At 43.8% G+C, this 20,030-nt stretch overlaps 1 protein-coding gene and 1 long non-coding RNA gene across 2 annotated transcripts in view; one reads left to right on the forward strand and one right to left on the reverse strand.

Moving 5' to 3' along the window:
• LOC310636369 overlaps window positions 1–20,030 on the reverse strand; it is a 431,277-nt gene that overhangs the window by 398,811 nt on the left and 12,436 nt on the right. The window lies entirely within an intron of this gene.
• Window positions 1–20,030, forward strand: part of IL17RE (interleukin 17 receptor E) — a 43,981-nt gene that overhangs the window by 3,935 nt on the left and 20,016 nt on the right. The window contains exons 2-8 of the mRNA XM_083355983.1: window positions 2,879–2,894; window positions 6,598–6,753; window positions 9,826–9,929; window positions 12,671–12,794; window positions 14,153–14,286; window positions 15,590–15,658; window positions 16,046–16,112. Of these exons, the coding sequence (XP_083212109.1) occupies window positions 2,879–2,894; window positions 6,598–6,753; window positions 9,826–9,929; window positions 12,671–12,794; window positions 14,153–14,286; window positions 15,590–15,658; window positions 16,046–16,112 (670 nt within the window). The remainder of the gene's footprint in view (window positions 1–2,878; window positions 2,895–6,597; window positions 6,754–9,825; window positions 9,930–12,670; window positions 12,795–14,152; window positions 14,287–15,589; window positions 15,659–16,045; window positions 16,113–20,030) is intronic.

Genomic DNA, 20,030 nt, shown 5'->3' on the forward strand with positions numbered 1-20,030 from the left:
AGAAGAAACTTTTTCCTTTTATTTTCCATGTCAGAAAAACCAGCAGTGTCACCTAGCAGCTTTCATTTATTTATTAACAAAAATAATTATTACGTATTTTACACCCCTCTCCTTTTCAGCTGAAAAAGCTCTTAAGAAGTTATATGCATCCATCATCATAATTGTTGTCATCGTTCTTGCAATAAAAATGACACGAGATAAAAGGAAATAGCGATGGGAAGGGAAGAAGAAAATAATGATGATTGATTGATAATGGTTACAGTATTGGGGAAACAAGGAAATCAGAGGCACCTTTGTCTTTAGCATTGTTGATGAGATAAGCTTGCTTTTTATTTCTCAAATTGTCAAGAGACAATTTAAACAAAACTTTACTGTCTGCAGTAAGTTATTTATTTTTCGTAGTAAGTACAGGTAGTCCTTGGCTTACAACAGTTCATTTAGGGACCGTTCAAAGTTACAACAGCACTAAAAAGAGTGTCTCAGCACCGTTTTTCACATTTAGGTCATTTGCAGCATCCCCTTGGTCACGTGATCAAAATTCGGATGGTTGGCAACTGGCATGTATTTATGACAGTTCTGGTGTCCAGGGGTCATGTGATCAGCTTTTGTGACCTGACAAGCAAAGTCAATGGGGAAGCAAGATTCATTTAACAACAATGTTATTAACTTAACAACTGCAAGGATTCATTTAACAACTGTGGCCAGAAAGGTCTTAAAATGGGGCAAAACTCACTTAGCAACAGAAATTTTGGGCTCAGTTGTGGTCGTAATTCAAGGACTACCTATAGAAGTCTGTATTTCTTGCCCTATAATTGGGGCTTTCCGGATTTTTTTGTACTACATCTCACATATTCCTTTGCTTTGGGTAAGCTATCTGGGGACGATGCAAATAAAGACCCAAAACAAAATGGGATTTTTCAAACTATGTTTGGTGGAACTTAATAGGGTTTTGTAAAAACTAAAGGAAAAAAAAATCAGTTGAATTCAGCCAGTTTTCTAGCACTAGAGCTTTGCCTCCTAATTAAGATGTTTATAACCAGTGGGTTTTGAAAGTATCTCGTTATCTATCCCAGCTTTAAATCCTCAGGTTTCTTCTTGTGTCCAGAATCTCCTGCCTGATGAGTAACATTGCAGCAAAAAAACCCACACAGCTCAAATGTTTTTTAGTGATTTGTTACTGGCAAAGTGTTACACAATCGAAGGTGTGCCTCTCTCTATGCCTTCACTTGGTTAGTGCAGAGGTTGCCCTCATGCAGGAACAGAAAACCACATCTGTGGGCACAGTGAATGCATTCTAGCCAAGTCTCCCCACAGTGAGAACGAAACCAGAGCAACAGCCAGCCTGTGAATTGCCAGTCTCCTGCGATAAGAATCATCTGCCAACAACCGCAGAGAGAAATATCGAAAGAAAGCTAACTTTCCTATCCCTGATCTCCATTTTGTCTTTGATTGCAAATGACTAATAGAGGATCGTGTAGGTGGGGGAATCAGGATCATTTGGTGGATCTGTTTTTTTGATTAGGCCATATTAAAGTCATCACAGAGTTCGATAAACGAAGTAGTGCGATTGCACGGGGACGTGGGCAGCTGCAGTATTTTCCCCAATACCTTCATTCTTAGAAGAGTTAGGATTTGCTCAAGTACGGGGAATCGCAGTGTCTTTCAAAAGAATTTAAGAAAAGCCCTTGGCATGGTGCTTCACAACCAAATAAAGATCACTCCCCCAGGGAGGTTATGTCAGCAATTGTGCTTTGATACCATGGAGTTGCATCCGTTTTTCAACTGGCAGATTTTATACAGCCATGTAGACCAGGGCTTTTCAACCTTTTCACCCATTGTACCACTTTTAGGATATGGCAACATCCGAGTACCACCAGTCGCCTAGCAAGGTGTCAAAAACTTGATGACCAAAAAAAAAGGAAAAAAGTGATGTACAGTTAGTCCTTGACTTACAACAGTTCGCTTAGTGACTGTTCAAAGTTACAATGGCATTGGAAAAAGTGCCCCCCAAGCCACAGCCGAGCAAGACACCTGCCTGCCCACCCACCTGTCCAAGGTTTTCATGGTTGTGACATTTCTGTTGAGGATTGGCAGTGGGGGTGGGGTGGACGGTGTTTGGTTTTTATTCCCCCCCGTCTGCTGGGTGGTTGCAGCAGGTTTTGGTCACTTCACATGACCCTGGGACACTGTGCCATATGAATCATTTCCAAACATCTGAATATAAATCACAAGACCCTAGAGATGCTGCAACATTACAGCTAACTGGCGCTTCTTCTGGGCTCAGAAGTGCCAGGATCAGTGCCGAACTCCAGCCTGGCGCTGATCCTGGCATTTCCACTGAGCCCTGACAGCCCCGAAGAAGCGCTGATCCTGGCGCTTCCGCTGAGCCCTGACAGCCCTGCAGCTCCAGCCATCTCTCGCTCAGGCTTGTGTGGTGATGCCACTGGTTCAGCTACCACTTTTCTAGGATGGTCACGTACCACCTGCCAGGTGCCAATGTACCACAGATGGTACCTGTACCACTGGTTGAAAAGCCCTGATGTAGATGACCTACAAGAGTGTAGATGGCCTTCAAGACCAGTGGCCGTGGTATCTTGGTTGTGATGAAAGTCCCCAAATTGTATTAGATGTTGTGTGAAGAAGAAGTTGTTTCTTTATCTCTTGTCACCTCTGGACTCAGCAAGGGTTAATCAAAAGCCAGTAAATATTTCAGCAGTCTGCACAATGCACACTCAATACACACTCTTAAGCCCTCCCCCCACACCCCGAAGAGGGCTCAGACAACTTGTTTACTTGGGATGAATGTTTTGTTTTAAAAAGGGAGGCCTTTGATTTAACTTTCCCCTTCTAATTCTACCTTTTTTTTCTTCTTTTGCAGGATTGCAGTATTTATGGTAAGGAAATTAAGATTTTTATGGAACTACTGTCTATGTTGATTTTGAGCCTGGGGTGGTACGGTGATGGAGAAGTGAGTGAGGAGTGAGGAACAGAGATCTCACTGCATTGGGATGAAGTTGGAGTAGACAACCAATGAGAGGTCCTTGGTGCTCTCATTTGATTGGCTATCTTGACTAGCATTGATGATGTTACCTACTCTGGGTAATGAAACACCTACAAGAAAACAACCAAACTCAGAGAGCACTTCACTTCAACCCTGGGGCTACACATATTAGTAGACAACTAATGCACATTTGATTGCGAGGCACAATGACTTGAGAGCAGTGGTACACCATCACAAAAACTGTTAAACTTGCCCTCATGGATTTTGGATGGCTTTTTGATTTTAGTGCTGTTGTAACATGTCCTTTTACCCATGGCAGGAAGATAACCCCGTTGACTTTTTTAAAAAAAATATCATTCTATCATTTGGATGTTATTCCTTTCAAACTAAATCTGAAAGCTGCATTTTCCCTCTTCTCTTGCTGTTGAGAAGTTCTGATGACGTTCTCAGGGGCTGGGAGTTTGCACAACTCCAATTGGACAATTGAGGCTGCTCTGAAAGTACTCCCTCCACACTGAATAGTGAGTGTGTCCTGTAGTGGTGACTTTGGCATGGGCTTCTGGGGAGATCAGACCCCGGCCTTCTGCAGCAGCCCCTGCCCATGTAGTGACTGACTGGAACTTCCTGAAGTGCCTTTGAGTGCTATGGAGGCACCTTTTAAACACAAGGTCCTTTGAGGGAGTGGTTGTGCCTATAAAACAATATAATGAGAATTTCAGAATCAATTCTCTCACTCTATTACTGTAGATCGTTACTACTCTCTCTTATAGTTTAAAGAAATAGGGGAGAGATGAAATATATCAGTTCTATCCTCCTCCTCCTCCTCCTCCACGCATTCACCTGGAAGGTAGTCCTTGACTTACAACCTTAATTCAGACCAGAATTTCATTGCTAAGCAAGGCAGGTGTTGCACCTCATTTTCTGACCATTTTTGCTATGGTCATTAATGAAATCACCGTGGACATTAAGGAGACATGGGTTTATTAAGTGAACCTGGCTTCCGCCATTGACTTTGCTTGTTGGAAGTCAAATGAGGAGGTTTCAAGTGGCGATTACACGACCCTGGGACACTGCAACCATCATAAATCCATGCCGGTTTGCCAAGGGCCCACATTTTGATTGTGTGACCATAGAGTTGCTGTGAGCGTTGTCAGTGCAAGGACTGATCATCAGTCACTTTTTTCAGCACCACTGCAACTTTGAACAGTCGCTAAAAAGTCCCAATTGTGGTCTTACATCAAGGATTATCTGTAATACAATTTGGGTTGTTTGGGTTTTTTGCAGCTTAGCCTGATGTGTAAACCCACATCATTATTGGTTTATTATTCTGTGTGAACCAAAGCAAATTATTTTTCTTTAAAGCATCCTGCTTTAGCACTGTGTGAACGCAGTCAATCAAGTGTGCTGGTTGCTTTGGAGAATCTGAGAAGAAATCCATGCCCTTGGTGTAATAGATGACTTGTTCTTTTCTATGTTAAGTGCTAATATTACAGAAATCCTGCTCTGTTTTACTTCTGTTCTCCTTCCTTTGGAGCATGTGCAAGTAGCCATTGTAAATAGACTTAACAATCGGCTATTGTATAGACACTATAACGCCAGTTAGGAATCCAAACATGCTTCCTTATCTAGTCTGTAAATATATGTGTGTATTTGAGGATTACAAGAAAAGGAAATGGCTGAGTTTGCACATTGGGCAAAGACAAAATCAAACAAATCGTAATCAAGCATAGGTTGATTATAAGCCAGGCAACTGTGTCACCAAGAGCATTCAGACGGGTCAGTCCTTTATTGTCACGTACCAGGGAGCAGATAAACATATAAGGGTGTTTGTTCTTATAAGGCTCTTCTTGTCAATTCTCCTTCTACAGAGGCATACGCATTGCACTTTGTTGTCTTACACCTTTGTTGCTTTACACACCCCAACACTTTGAGGGAGAAAGGTTGCGTGGGGATTAATGTAAACTTTGCCCTAGAACCTGTTTACAGTTCAGTCTGCCTGTGTGCATATTTATTTAATTCATTATTCAATTTGTGTGGATGCCCATCTCAACAAATAACTCAAAAATGTTTCCTACCTATCACAAATACTAAGATTAAGACACACAGCAACCCAGGAAGATAACACGACTGACAGATTGAAACACACAGCAACCCAGGAAGTTAACACAGTTTAAAAATTTGAATTGAGGCCCAATGTGGCCTCAAGATCAAGCTGTTGACATTCAGGCCTCTCTACTACACACTCTTATTAAATTATAGTTTTTAAATCTTTGCGTTTTTTTCTAGGAAGTTCAGTGGGAATTTTTTTTTAATGTATGTGTATGTGCCTTTGAGTCAGTTTTTCATTTCTGGCAGCTACCTGGGTAAATACTGGTGGTTTTCTTGTCAAGATTTCCGAAGCGGTTTGCCCTTGCCGCCTTCTTCCTAGGGCTGAGAGAGAAGGATTGGCACAAGTCACCCAGCTGGCTTTGCGTCTAGTGCAGGAGTAGAACTCATTGTCTGCCACTTACTAGCTTAATGCTTTAATTCATTATTTCTCAACATTCTGACTGAGGAATTCTGGCTGTAGAAGCCCCCACATCTGAATGTGGCCAAGGTTAATCCTGCTGTACAAACTTGGCATCCTTCTCCTATAATTTAATTATGGACCTTATTTGCTGCTCTTTCCTTTGTATTAGAAGGTACTGACTTAAGCTGTATGTGGCCCTCAAACCTTTGGGTTTGTCTCTAGAGCTTTTCCAAAACTGCTGTTGCTAAATTGCAGTACTTAAGTGATACGAAAGAGAGGATGGTACACTTATACTATAATAGCACTATACCTGCTGGAATTGATCTGGAGCTAAGCAAAACTAGATCCTTGGTGGAGCAGTGGGCCTAATGCCTCCTTAAGTAACACCAGCTGCCTGCAATTACTGCAGGTTCGCATCCCACCAGGCTCAAGGTTGACTCAGCCTTCCATCCTTCCCAGGTAGGTAAAATGAGGACCCAGATTGTTGGGGGCAATAAGCTGACTTTGTAATAATGCCGCTGGGGGGGTGGGGGTGAAAGCCCTAATAAGCAGGCATATACATAGAATGAAGGCTACTGCTAAGCACATTTGATTTGTGCTTTAGATTGTAAGCTGGAGAAGGGCGGGATATAAATGGGATTTAAAAAAAAATCTGGTTAGAACCTGGATAGGAGACCACCAAGCAACATTTCATTTGTAGGCTAGACCGGGAAGAAACCAACCACCACCACCAACAACAAAAATCTGCCTGGAAGTTAGCAATGGCCAACCACTTCCATACTCCTGCTAAGAAAATACAGTACAGTCACTAAGATTTAAGTTTGATTTGAAGGAGTTGTCTTTTGAATTTGATTTGGAGTTCATTTTTATGGTTGGATCATGGATGCCTACAAAGAAGAAGGTTGAAAAAGTCAACATGAGGACTGTAACCATATAATCAAAGCTCCAGCTTTTTTTTTTACATGGGTCATTTGAATTTTTGGATCCCTGTGACTCCACTGATTTCCTCTCTCCCTATTTATCTCTCTACCTTTGGCATTAGAAAAATTGTCTCTGCCTTTCATTCAGTTTTCACTCTCTTCAACAGGAGAAGGAGATCTACCCAGACCCTGTTCCCAATGCCAGCACAAGCTGCAGGAAAGCCCATCTCAGCTGTTGCCAGCCCTTCTCCTAAGCACAGTTCCGTGTTGCAAGCATGAAAAGCAGGCCTGTCTGCAGGTCTACGTGGCCCTGAACTCTACAGGTATGATGGGTCCCAGGTTGAAGGTGTTGAAGAGGGGGACTAGATCGCTGAAGGACAACCTGGCTTGTTGAGGCAGCAATATTTGGGAGAGTCTTTGTGATAGAACATTTGGCGTGTTATAGGTCAGGTTGGAATGGGAACGCCTTTCTCATTATACACTATTTTACTTATTTATTTAATTTAACATTACAGTATTTACTTAAAACATCTGTGCAGCTGCCCATCTTAAAACCAACTCTGGGCAGCTTACAACTGACAAGACAATATAAAACAAGCAATGATTAAAAGGTAAAGGTAAAGTTTCCCCCCATATGCATGCTAGTCATTTCCAACTCTAGGGGCCGGTGCTCATCTCCGTTTCAAAGCCAGCGCTTGTCCGAGGACGTCTCCGTGGTCATGTGGCCGGCATGACTAGATGCCAAAGGCGCACGGAACGCTGTTACCTTCCCACCGGAGTGGTCCCTATTTTTCTACTTGCATTTTTACGTGCTTTCGAACTGCTAGGTTGGCAGAAGCTGGGATGAGTAACAGGTGCTTACTCTGTTACGCGGCACTCGGGATTCGACCCGCCAAACTGCCGATCTTCTGATCGACAAGCTCAGTGTCCTAACCCACTGAGCCACCGCGTCCCTTGCAAGCAATGATTAAACCACACCATAACCATACTTCCCTGATGCAACTCACATTTGAGCTTGCCCTATCCCAGCAGTCGTCCCGAGACTGGAGACGTCTCCGGAAGGATAGAAAAGAAGAGGTTTGGATGTCTTCCATATACATGAATGGAATCTGGAAGACGCCCTCCATGCTTCCCACTGAGCTAGAAAATTAAATAAAGGCTGAAAAGAATGACTCTTTTCTGATCTGAATAATGTCGAAAAGAATTGCAACATAGCACGAAGCAGTTCTCCCAATCTTATCACAGAGATCAGAGTCGCCTTATTGGTTGCATATAAATTTAATAAATAACTAAATAAAGAGGGACGCAGTGGCTCAGTGGGTTAGGATGCTGAGCTTGTTGATCAGAAGGTCGGCAGTTTGGCAGGTCGAATCCCGAGTGCTGCGTAGCAGAGTGAGCGCTTGTTACTCGTCCCAGCTTCTGCCAACCTAGCCGTTCGAAAGCACGTAAAAATGCAAGTAGAAAAATAGGGACCACTCCGGTGGGAAGGTAACAGCATTCCGTGCACCTTTGGCGTCTAGTCATGCCAGCCACATGACCACGGAGACGTCCTCGGACAAGCGCTGGCTCTTCAGCTTTGAAACGGAGATGAGCACCGCCCCTTAGAGTTGGAAACGACTAGCACGCATGTGCGGGGGAACCTTTACCTTTACCTAAATAAATCATGTGGACAACCTCCACCACCCCACCTTTAAGGTGTTAAATATCACAGCACTATTTTTCCCAACGTTGTTAAAGAGGTGTCATAAGTCCATAAAAGGGTAGGTAGTCCTCAACATACCACAACTGGGACCAGAATTTACAATAAGCAAGACTGTTGCAAAGTGAATCACTCCCAATTTTACCATTGTGACCATGGTTAAGCGCATCACAAGGTTGTTAAGCAAATTCAGCTTCCCCCATTAACGTTCCTTGTTGGAAGCCAGTTAGGAAGGTCACAAATGATGGTTACATGACATAAAAATAAAATAAATAAATAAAATAAATAAGTCACTTTTCCCGGTGCCATTGTAACTCCAAAAGGTCACTAAACAAATGGTTTGTAAGTCAAGGACTATTTGTAATTCTATTGATGATGGAATTGAGCCATCTCTTTCCAACAAAAATCAACCCACTGGACTTGGTTGTCCCAGGAGAAACACCGGGTTGTCTCACATTTCCTCAAAGTAAATGTGTAGAATTTGTAAATATAGCGCCGATTTTTGGGAGTAGCCTCCTGCTTGAATAGAAGCTGGCGCCTACATGATGTTTAGGATGGGGTTTCACTGTTGGTTTTATTATTTTATAGCTACGTAATTTTACTTTGTAGTCCTCGACTTACAACAATTCGCTTAGTGACCGTTCAAAGTTACAACGGCACCAAAAAAGGGATTTCTGACCGTTTTTCACAGTTACGACCTTTGTAGCATCCCCATGATCATGTGATCCAAATTGAGCTCCTTGGCAACTGGTTCATCCTTATGACCGTTGCTGAGTCCCGAGGTCACGTGATCACCATTTGCCATCTTCTGACAAGCAAAATCAATGGGGAAGCCAGATTCACTTAACAACTGTGTTGCTAACTTAACAGCAGCAGGGATTCACCGAAAAACTGTGGCAAGAAAGGTCGTAAAATGGGACAAAAGTCACTTAACACACGTCTCCCTTAACAACAGAAACTTTGGGCTCAGTTGTGGTTGTAAGTCAAGGACTACCTGTGAATCCAATAAACACATAAATCATACATGTCAAACTCAAAGCCGGCCCATGAAGGTTTAGATCTGGCCTGAAAGCAGACTAGTTGGAGGAGGTGATTGAGTATGTAGCAGGAGAGGGGTAGCTGAAGCTGCGGCAGCACCAGAGAGGCCCGGGGGAGAATCAGCTGGAGCTATGGTGTTGCTGGGGCTTTGCTGAGGCCCTGGGATTGCCACGCACGGCTCCAGCTGATCAGGGCTTCCAGAAGCCTCGGGGATGGCTGGCAGCCACACACAGTCTTCAGGGGAAGAGTCAGATGGAGCTGTGGGGCTGCCAGGGCTTGACGGGGACCCCAGAATCAGCTCACACAGCTCCAAATGATGAGCACTGCGTGAAAAGGCCAGCCGGGCAGTGAGTGAAGCCATGGGGGGAGGAGAGGAGAGGATATAAAAGGAGGGGTTTGGGCGGGAAGGAGGAGAAGTGAGGGGGGAGAGAAGGCGATAGGGAGGAGAGGAGAGATGTCGAAGGGGCAAGCCTGTGGGAGAGAAGGGGACGGCAGCTGGCCCTTTGAGCGAAACCATAATGCTGATGCGGCCCTCAATAAAATTGAGTTTGACATCCCTGACATAAATAATGCAAAGTAAATATAAAATACGTGGAGGTCACCATATTTGGAAAAATTGGGATATGAGATCTTCCCTTCTTGTTTGTTTTGACTTTAGGTATTGAAGGCTTAGAATTGGATTTTCTCAAGCCAAGTTCTAACCGTTACGGCAGGCTTCGGGTCTTGAAAAGGCGGGAGCATCAGAACTCTACAGGGCCTGAGGTAACCTAAGAGCACAAAAACATAAGCGCGGCTTCTTCTAGGTTGATTCCATCTAGTCCAGCAGTTTTTTCTCACAGTGGCCAACCGCAGCACAAGGAAGCTCCCGACAGGCAGTCCTCCACTTACAACCATTTACTTAGTGACTGTTCAAAATTTCTACGGCACTGGCTTATGACTGTTTTTCACACTTACGACCATGGCAGCATCCCCGTGGTCACGTGATCAAAATTTGGATGCTTGGCAACTGGCATGTATTTATGACGGTTGCAGAGTCCTGGCTTCATGCTTATCCTCTTTTGCGACCTTCTGGCAAGCAAAGTGTCGATAGGATTCATAGCGTGACATAAAGTCAATGGGGAAGGCAGAATTATTTAGCAACCGTGCTATTGACTTAACAACTGCAGTGATTCACTTAACAATCGTGGCTTGAAAGGTTGGTAAAATGGGGCAGAGCTCACTTAACAACTGTCTTGCTTAGCCACAGAAACTTTGGGCTCAATCGTGGTTATAGCTGAGGATTATCTGTAAACTTCCAGCAGATGGCCTTCAACCACACTGCCATCAAGGCTAATAGCCATTGATTCCCTTGAATTCATGAACTGGTTCAACCCTTTTTTGAAACTGCTACTTAGTACCACATCTCAAGGTTGCTCCCCTAAGCCCTTTCATTCCTGAAGGCCTTGGATTGACAGCTGTTTTCCCCAAGGATGGCGGATGTACAGGTAGTTCTTAACGTACAACCGTTTGTTCAGTGACTATTCAAAGTTACAGTGACTGAAATATGTTGCAGCATCCCCATGGTCACATGATTAAAATTCGGATGCTTGGCAACTGACTCGTATTTACAACGATTGCAGTGCCTCAGGGTCATGTGACCACCTTTTGTGAGCTTCTGGCAAGCAAGGTCCATGGGGAAGCCAGATTCACTTAACAACCAGGTTACTAACTTAACTGCAGTGATTCACTTAACAACTGTGGCAAAAGAAGGTCGTAAAATGGGGCAAAACTCACTTAACAACTGTCTTAATAACAGAGTTGTAAGGGACCTTGGAGGTCTTCTAGTCCAAGCAGGAGACCCTATACCATTTCGGACAACAGAAAAGTTGGGCTCAATTGAGGTAATAGGTCGAGGACTATCTGTACCAATACAAGTCGTATAACAGGCAGAAATTCAGTGAGTTAAGTACTCTGCTTGTTCCCTCCAGGGAAACCTGTAGGTGTAGAATTTCTGCCTCTTGTAACCTCTTCTAGACTGGATCTTTATAAACCAGGGATGAGGTGCAGTGCTATTATCATAGGAAATTTTGTCTTTTTCTATTTAACTGAGAAGCCCCTTCCCACCAAATGGATCAACTGCATGCTCAGTATAGCAAGAGGGCTTTCCTCTTTTGGTTTAGAGCAGGGGTGTCAAACTCAATTTCATTGAGGGCCACATCAGCATTGTGGTTGCCCTCAAGGGGCCGGGTGGGTGTGGCCTGGGTGGGCATGGCCTACCGGGTGGGCGTGGCTTGAGTGCGTATGGCCTACTGGGTGGGCGTGGCCAGCTCTACATCGTTGGCATCAAGGGTGCCTAAGGGGGCCTGGGCAGGAGTGGGACAGATCTGGGGGTCTCTGGCAGAAGGAGGGTCTCTGGGCCAGGGCCAAGGCAACGGGGCCCGTTCCCTCACTGTTTCCAGGATGGCTTCGGGGGCCACATGAAACCACTTCGTGGGCCAGATCTGGCCCCCGGGCCTTGTGTTTGACATGTCTGGTTTAGAGTCTGTTCAGTGGTGCCTGATTCACAAGGATGGGGTGACAGACCCTGGAAGTAGTGCAGGTTCGAGTCCCAACAGGCTCAAGGTTGACTCAGCCTTCCATCCTTCCGAGGTAGGTAAAATGAGGACCCAGATTGTTGGGGGCAATAAGCTGACTTTGTAATGATGCCGCTTGGCGGGGGGGTGGGGTGAAAGCCCTAATAAGCAGGCATATACATAGAATGAAGGCTATTGCTAAGCACATTGATTTGTGCTTCTTAGATTGTAAGCCGCCCTGAGTCTTCGGAGAAGGGCGGGATATAAATGGGATTTTAAAAAAAAGTAGATGCTGCAGATGATTCACGAGGCTGGTGAGGAGAAGGCTGCATCGTCAGTACATTACCTTGAAAAGCATTTCATGAGTCATTGTTGAGCATGAAGTTAGGTCATTGTGTGGCTGCATGGTAGGCTGTAGGAGAATTGGCTGAAGTTCATCTTCAGCCACCTTCAAGTTTACCCGATGGCTTTGGGTCTGTCACCTCTCTGAACCCAACTCAAAAGAGCAGATGCCTCCTTCAGCTCCAGGAGAAAAGGGGGAAACATAAATCTTATCAGTGAATCAATGAATAGGTAGACAATTCAAATGGTGGTAGTTTTTAGTGTATCTTGAATTAGGCCAAAGATCTGTAATGGGCAGAAGGAATAATTTTGAGAAACAGGAGAAAGAGCCTTAACCAAGACAATGGGCAGATTAAAAGAAACCTGAGCCTGGCCAAGCTCTGTAACTCGAGTAAGCATTTTAGACAAAACCATCCCTAGTTCTCAGGAAGATATAAGAGGAAGTGGGAAACCTTCAGACTTGGACAATTATGTAATTATGTACTTATAATTGTGCATGACTTTGGCTTTCTAGTCCGGTCTACCTTGGAGGCTTGGCAAGATCCATCATGGTTCACATGCTAGGAATAATAAGAGGAAGGGCTCTGACTACAGCACTGTTTTTTCCAGTGGCAGATGCAGTTTGACAGTTTCCAGGTGGACAGTGCGGAGCAGGTACACGTCTCAGTGAAGACCATTCCTCCTGGGATGCTAAAACTCAACCAAAGCTATACAGTCCCTAACAACCAACCGGGTAAGACAACTTTACAGGGCACATCAACCATACTTGCATCACCTCATGACAAAGAATCTTCAAATGTATATTTATAAAACCTGAAAACTACTTTGGCTGGACATCAAAAACCTTAGCAATAGTAGTTAGACTTAGATGCTGCTTCATGGTGCTTTAGAGCCCTCTCTAAGCGGTTTGCAGAGTCAGCATATTGCCCCCAATAAATCTGCATCCTCATTTTACCAACCTTGGAAAGATGGAAGGCTGAGTCAACCTTGAGCCAGTCAGGATCGAACTCCTGGCAGTTGGCAGAGTTAGCCTGCAATGCTGCATTCTAACCACCGCGCTCACCACGGCTCTCAGCATAGAGAGTTGCAAAAATATTTAGTAAGTAAAGAAGAGAAATGGTCAGGAGATCATTGGAAGGTTTTAAACTAGGATAGGATTGTTGGGGGCAATAAGATGACTTTGTAATAATGCCACTTGGGTGTGTGTGTGAAAGCCCTAACAAGCAGGCATATACATAGAATGTAGGCTACTGCTAAGCTTGTAAGCTGCCCTGAATCTTCGGAGAAGGGCGGGATATAAATGTAATAAAAATAAAAATAAATAAATAAGAGGGAAAACGCCACTTCCAGAACAGAGTACCTGCAGCCAACTTTGAGCTCCCTCTGGTGCGAGCTGATAAAAAGATACAGATAATCCTCCACTTACAACCATTTGTTTAGTCTGTTCGAAGTTACAAGGGCACTGAAAAAAGTTACTTATGACCTGTTGCAGCATCCCCTGTGGTCACATGGTCAAAATGTAGGTGCTTGGCAACTGGCATGTATTTGTGACAGGTCCATTGTCCTGATTGGGGGGGGTCACCTGAGCAAAAGCTCACACCGTTTATCACCTTCCCTGCTGGCTTCCGACAAGCAAAGTCATTATTATTGTTGTTAGCTGCCCTGTGTCCATCGGGAGATAGGGCGGCATACAAGTCCCATAATTAAATTAAATTAAAGTCAGTGGGAGAAGCCAGATTTGCTTAATGACCCCACGATTCCCTTAACAGCTGCACTGACTTATTTAACAACTTTGCCAAAAGGATTGTAAAACGAGGCAAAACTCACTTGCTTAGTGTTGGAAATTTGGGGCTCAGTTGTAGACTACCTGTACAGTCACTGCCATGAAGTCACGTCCTGGGTTGGGGGGGGGAACTAGTGGGGCACCTTTGTGCCCTGGCAAGGAGGCTGTGTGGTTATAGCCTCTTGACAATAAGAGACTATTTTGCACAGGAAATCAGAAAAATAAAAGAAGCGATATAATTACAGGGGGGAGACTATTGCTTGTCATGTGACGAGGCTTAATTTTCTACCCATGTCCCCCTCTTTCAGGACCTGAGTTCCGCTACAGATGGATACCAGCTGCCCGGGCTATTGAGGTGTCTGCTTCCAAGGCCGTCACTGTGCGCCTCTGCCATCGTCTGAGCCTGGAATGCACAGAACTGCACCAATCTTTCCATCAGCAGGTGGGATCATAACGGGAGAAAAGTCAAATGCGGGGAACACCCGCGTGGAGGGGGGATGGTGGTTAAAACAAAGGGAAACTGAGTTTTAGGAAGCGAATAATGTTGGTAGCAGTAAATGTTGGAAGCAAACTTTTCTGGCTTGGCATCAGGAACGCCGAAATGCACCTTAGGACGATGTCTATTGTGACTCACCGTGTTCCTTTCATCCTTGCTCTCCAAGCTTTTTCCCATTGCACCATCTAGGGATGGCCAATCGGTGGCTCGTTTCCCCCCTGCTTTTTTTTTCTTCAAAAATACATAGGAAAAAAATCACTTGAACTACAGTATTAAACCATAAAACTGCATCACAGGTAATCTTCGGCTTATAACAGTTCGTTCGGTGACCATTCAAAATTACAACATCATTAGAAAAAAAAGTGACTTATGACCATTTTTCACACATACCATCATTGCAGCATTCTCCAGGGTCACATGATCAAAATTCAGATGCTTGGCAACTCACTCTTATTTTGCCGTGTCCTGGGGTCGTGTGATTCCATTTTGCTACCTTCTCACAAACAAGGCCAATGAGAAAGCCAGATTCACTTAACAAACATGCTACTAACTGTCAAGTTTTGAAGCATGGATTTGCTGGTGCAACAAATATTGCTTCTCAGCTTGCCAACGAACTTGTGGGGAGGGAAGAGAGGTTTGGAATGCAGACTTCAAAAATTAAGCAAGACTGTGAGACTCAAGGACGTTGCACCAGGTGTCTGGCCAGACCTAGAGATGCTTTCTCATAACAATATTTTTCTAGTTGATTGGGCAACGTGACCTGATCCAGAGGGATGAGGGAGAATTCAATGTTTTTACTATGTGGGCTTGGGAAGGGCCTTTCCAGAGCTGGTTTTGCTTTCTTTAGCGCCCAAGTGATGTGCTCAATAAAGTTTTACATTAAGAGATCAGAATACCTGGAAAGTGTTTGTTTGTTTGGGTCCATCAGTCGGAACCTTGACACTAACTTAACAACCGCAGTGATTCACTTATCAAGTGTGGCAAGAAAGGTCATAAAATGAGGCAAAACTCACTTAACAACTGTCTCACTTAGCAACAGAAATTTTGGGTTCAGTTAGGGTTGTAAGTCAAGGACCATCTGTAATAGTTCAAATACGGTGGTGAAAATGAATTCTGGAATTCTGAATTTGTTTGGAGACACTCTTTTTTAATCTCAATTTATTTTGCTCTATTTTGTCGTCATTGGTGACTCTTGTAAAACTCAAAGTAGAATTTTGCTTATTTTTTTTTATGGCTTGTTTTCTGCCAGGTTTTGGTTTCCAAACATCGCCCTGCAGTGCTGCAGTACGAGTTCCTTCTTCCTTGTCTGTGCATAGAGGTGTGTGCATCGTCTCAAGAGGCTCTGAGTGAGATTCTTTGAAGTGGGACAATATGTAAAATTTGGGGACAGGGATTAAAGAACCCTGCAAAAATTCAGTCTCCTGACAGATTTCACTAGACTCCTTTGCATATTTTATTAATTTATTTATTCATCAAAATTATATGGCCGCTCATCTCACCAAAAAAGTGACTCTGGGTGCCGTTAAACAAAAATATAGAATGCCTAAACATAAATGCCTGTGCTGTTCTCTGCAGAAGGTGGGCAGATATTATTTGAGGGGCTGTGGACAATTCCCATCTTTGGCCCCACCTGACATCAACCACTTGGCGAAGAAATGGGAAGCAGTCAACTTGGATCTTTCTGACTTAGCTTCCTTTTCTGCAGGCATCGCATAACTACAAAGACAGCTTGCGCAAGATTGTGTGTCCATTCCAGGATCAGCCAGAAGCCTGTGAGTTCTGCTTTAGACAAGATTGATGACAGTGTTTTTTGTTTTTAATTAATTGGTTGATCGGGAGCTGGGATGTCATAAGTTATGGGAAGAGTTGTTGGCGCACAAATGACAAATACAGTGGTCGCTTGGGACTCATCGTTCATTGATTCCCAGGGAATCCCAGGGAGTACCAACAATGATGAGTATGTTGTGATTCAGGGTCAGCCTGTGGGTTCGGCAGTTGGGTTGGACGATTCAGAGGAGGAGGAGGGGGGTGTTGAAGAGCTTGCTGAGAATAATATTGAGGCTCCACAGAGCCCTCAGCCAGGCCCCTCCCACCTGGTCACGACGGAGACCCAGCTGTGTGAGCCTGACAGCGTGGATGAAGATGACCCACAGCTGGCCCTGTTCAAGGACGCCTGACGCAGGAGGCAGTCAATCAGGAGTAAACAGAGGAAGGCAATGGGGCACCTCGGAAGAGAGAAGCCACGCCCTGAACTGTATAAAAGGGGAATGCGTGGGAGGGCTGGTTTGCTGAAGGCAACCGCTTGAATAGTTCCTGTTTCATAGCTCCTGTTTCATGGTCTGTGTCTTGTTTTGCTCTGTTTTATGTTAATAAATTTGGCAGGCTTAATTCCAGCCTCTTGCTGTTTGTAAAGGGGTTGTCCCTGCCTTTTCTGCAGGGCCGGTAGCAGGCTGGTACAGAACAGAGTACCAAACTCATTTTTCCTTTAAGGAATAATGTAGTGAGCCACAAAGTAGCCGACACTGGCAAATTCTAACTTGTGCGTGACTACTGAACAAACAATGAATACCAGGACAAAATGTTTACATCAAAATGTGTTGAATACCAAATTTGATGAGTTTCAAAGCAGTTGAGTACCAAGGTATCTTATGCCCATGCTGTGGAATCCTTGGTGCTCTGAGCTTGGTTGTTTGCTTGCAGGTATTTCATTACTCAACTAGGTAATATCTCCAGTGCTAGGGAGTGTGGGGTTTGTTCCCTGATTATATATAATAGTTTGCCCTGCCAGTGTCAATGGGAATGTGATCCTGTCCTTGACAGTTCCTTGATAAGGGTATTGTTTGTCTACTTGGTGTTAATCCCTGCTTATCTGCATGTTGGCTATGAAAGTGTTTTTGGTTCCTTCTTAGCTTTTTTATTGTCACTTTTCAATAGTGGGTAAGTGTGAATTATCATGCTTCATGCCCATATCTTGGTGGCCTTTAGAGCCTTGCCGGTTTTTCCTCTCTACTCAGAAAGTCTATTATTTAGCTTGGAGGCAAGAAACAGATTGATGTGATAGCAGGAAACGAGTAATCTGGAATGTAACCAGGAAGACAATAGATCAATATGGAGAACAGGTTTTGTTTTTATGTTTTTATTAACTTCACCTTTTTTACCAGTACCTTGTTGTTCAGGCATTGTTTATCTTGTTGCAATCAAATATTCATTAAGTAATTTCTACATAAAAAATAGTTTAGAATAATAGTTTTAAGGCACTAGCCTAGCAACCAGGAGATGTAAGTTCTAGTCTTGCCAAATGAAATCTTAATGAAGTCAGCCTGGTGACCTTGGGTCAGTCACCTTCTTTCAATTCTAAGAAGAAAAAAATGAAGTTCTGAAATTATTGCCAAGAAAACATCATAGACTTGTCCAGGGAGCTGCCTGGAGTCAAGAATGACACACACACACAGAGAAGCACAAACCTAAAACACATAAATAAACATTTACTGTACATAACAGATAATCCTTCATGGATTACTGCCTTGTCGTGGTGAAGGGGCTTGCATAATTCAATGAAGCTATGAGCTATGCCGTGCAGGGCCACCCAAGACAGAAAGGTCATAGCAGAGAGTTCTGACAAAACGTGATCCACTGGAGAAGGAAATGGCAACCCACTCCAGTATCTTTGCCATGAAAACCCTATGGACAGTACCAAAAGGCAAAACGATATGACGCTGGAAGATGAGCCCCTCAGGTCGGAAGGCGTCCAATATGCTACTGGGGAAGAGCAGAGGGCTAGTACTAGTAGCGCCAGAAAGAATGAAGCGACTGGGCCAAAGCCGAAAGGACGCTCAGCTGTGAATATGTCTGGTGGTGAAAGGAAAGTCCGATGCTGTAAAGATTTTTTCTCCATAGGAACCTGGAATGTAAGATCCATGAATCAAGGCAAGCTGGACGTGGTCAAACAAGAGATGACAAGACTGAACATCGACATCTTAGGTATCAGTGAACTAAAATGGACAGGAATGGGTGAATTTAATTCAGATGACCATCAGGTATACTACTGCGGGCAAGAATCCCTCAGAAGAAATGGAGTAGCCTTCATAGTCAATAAAAGAGTAGGAAAAGCAATACTGGGATACAATCCCCAAAATGACAGAATGATCTCAGTTCGAATCAAAGGCAAACCTTTCAATATCACAGTAGCACAAGTCTATGCTCCAACCGCCAGTGCTGAAGAGGATGAAACTGACTGGTTCTATGAAGCCCTATAGCACTTTATAGAACTAACACCAAAAAATGATGTCCTTATCATCATGGGGGATTGGAATGCTAAAGTAGGAAGCCAAAAGATAACTGGAATAACAGGCAAGTTTGGCCTTGGAGTACAAAATGAAGAAGGGCACAGGCTGACATAATTTTGTCAAGAGAATACGATGGTCATAGCAAACACTCTTTTCCAACAACCCAAGAGATGGCTCTACACATGGACATCACCAGACGGTCAACACAGAAATCAGATTGACTATGTGTTCTGCAACCAAAGATGGAGAAGCTCTATACAGTCAGTAAAAACAAGACCAGGAGCTGACTGTGGCTCAGATCACAAGCTTCTCGTTGCAAAGTTTAGGCTTAAACTGAAGAAAGTAGGGAAAAGCACTAGGCCACTCAGGTATGAACTAAATCACATCCCTGACGAATATACAGTAGAGGTGACAAATAGATTTAAGGAATTAGATCTGATAGACAGAGTGCCTGAAGAACTATGGACAGAGGTTCGCAACATTGTACAAGAGGTAGCAACTAAAACCACTCCAAAGAAAAAGAAATGCAAGAAAGCAAAATGTCAGTCTGAGGAAGCTTTGCAAATAGCTGAGGAAAGGAGGGAAGCGAAAGGCAAGGGAGAAAAAGAAAGATACGCCCAATTGAATGCAGAATTCCAGAGAATAGCTAGAAGAGATAAGAATGCCTTCTTAAATGAACAGTGCAAAGAAATAGAAGAAAACAATAGAATAGGGAGGACTAGAGATCTCTTCAAGAAAATTGGAGAGATGAAGGGAACATTTCATGCAAAAATGGGCATGATAAAGGACCAAAATGGCAGGGACCTAACAGAGCCAGAAGAGATTAATAAGAGGTGGCAAAATTACACAGAAGAACTATACAAGAATGAGCTCAACATCCCAGATAACCATGATGAGGTGGTCACTGACCTCGAGCCAGACATCCTAGAATGTGAAGTGAAGTGGGCCTTAGGAAAGCTGAGCAACAACAAAGCTAGTGGAGGTGACAGTATTCCAGCTGAGCTATTCAAAATCTTAAAAGATGATGCAGTAAAAGTGCTACACTCAATTTGCCAGCAAATTTGGAAAACTCAATAGTGGCCACAGGATTGGAAAAGATCAGTTTACATTCCCAATTCCAAAGAAAGGCAGTGCCAAAGAATGTTCAAACTATCGCACCGTTGTACTCATTGCACATGCGAGTAAAGTTATGCTTAAAATCCTACAAGCTAGACTCCAGCAGTATGTGGATCGAGAACTATCAGAAGTACAGGCAGTATTTTGAAGAGGCAGAGGAACTAGAGATCAAATTACCAACATACGCTGGATCATGGAGAAAGCTAGGGAGTTCCAGAAAAACATCTACTTCTGCTTCATTGATGATGCTAAAGCCTTTGATTCTGTGGATCACAACAAACTGTGGAT

Source organism: Vipera ursinii, assembly GCF_947247035.1.
Source record: "Vipera ursinii genome assembly, chromosome: 2".
NCBI lineage: Eukaryota > Metazoa > Chordata > Lepidosauria > Squamata > Viperidae > Vipera > Vipera ursinii.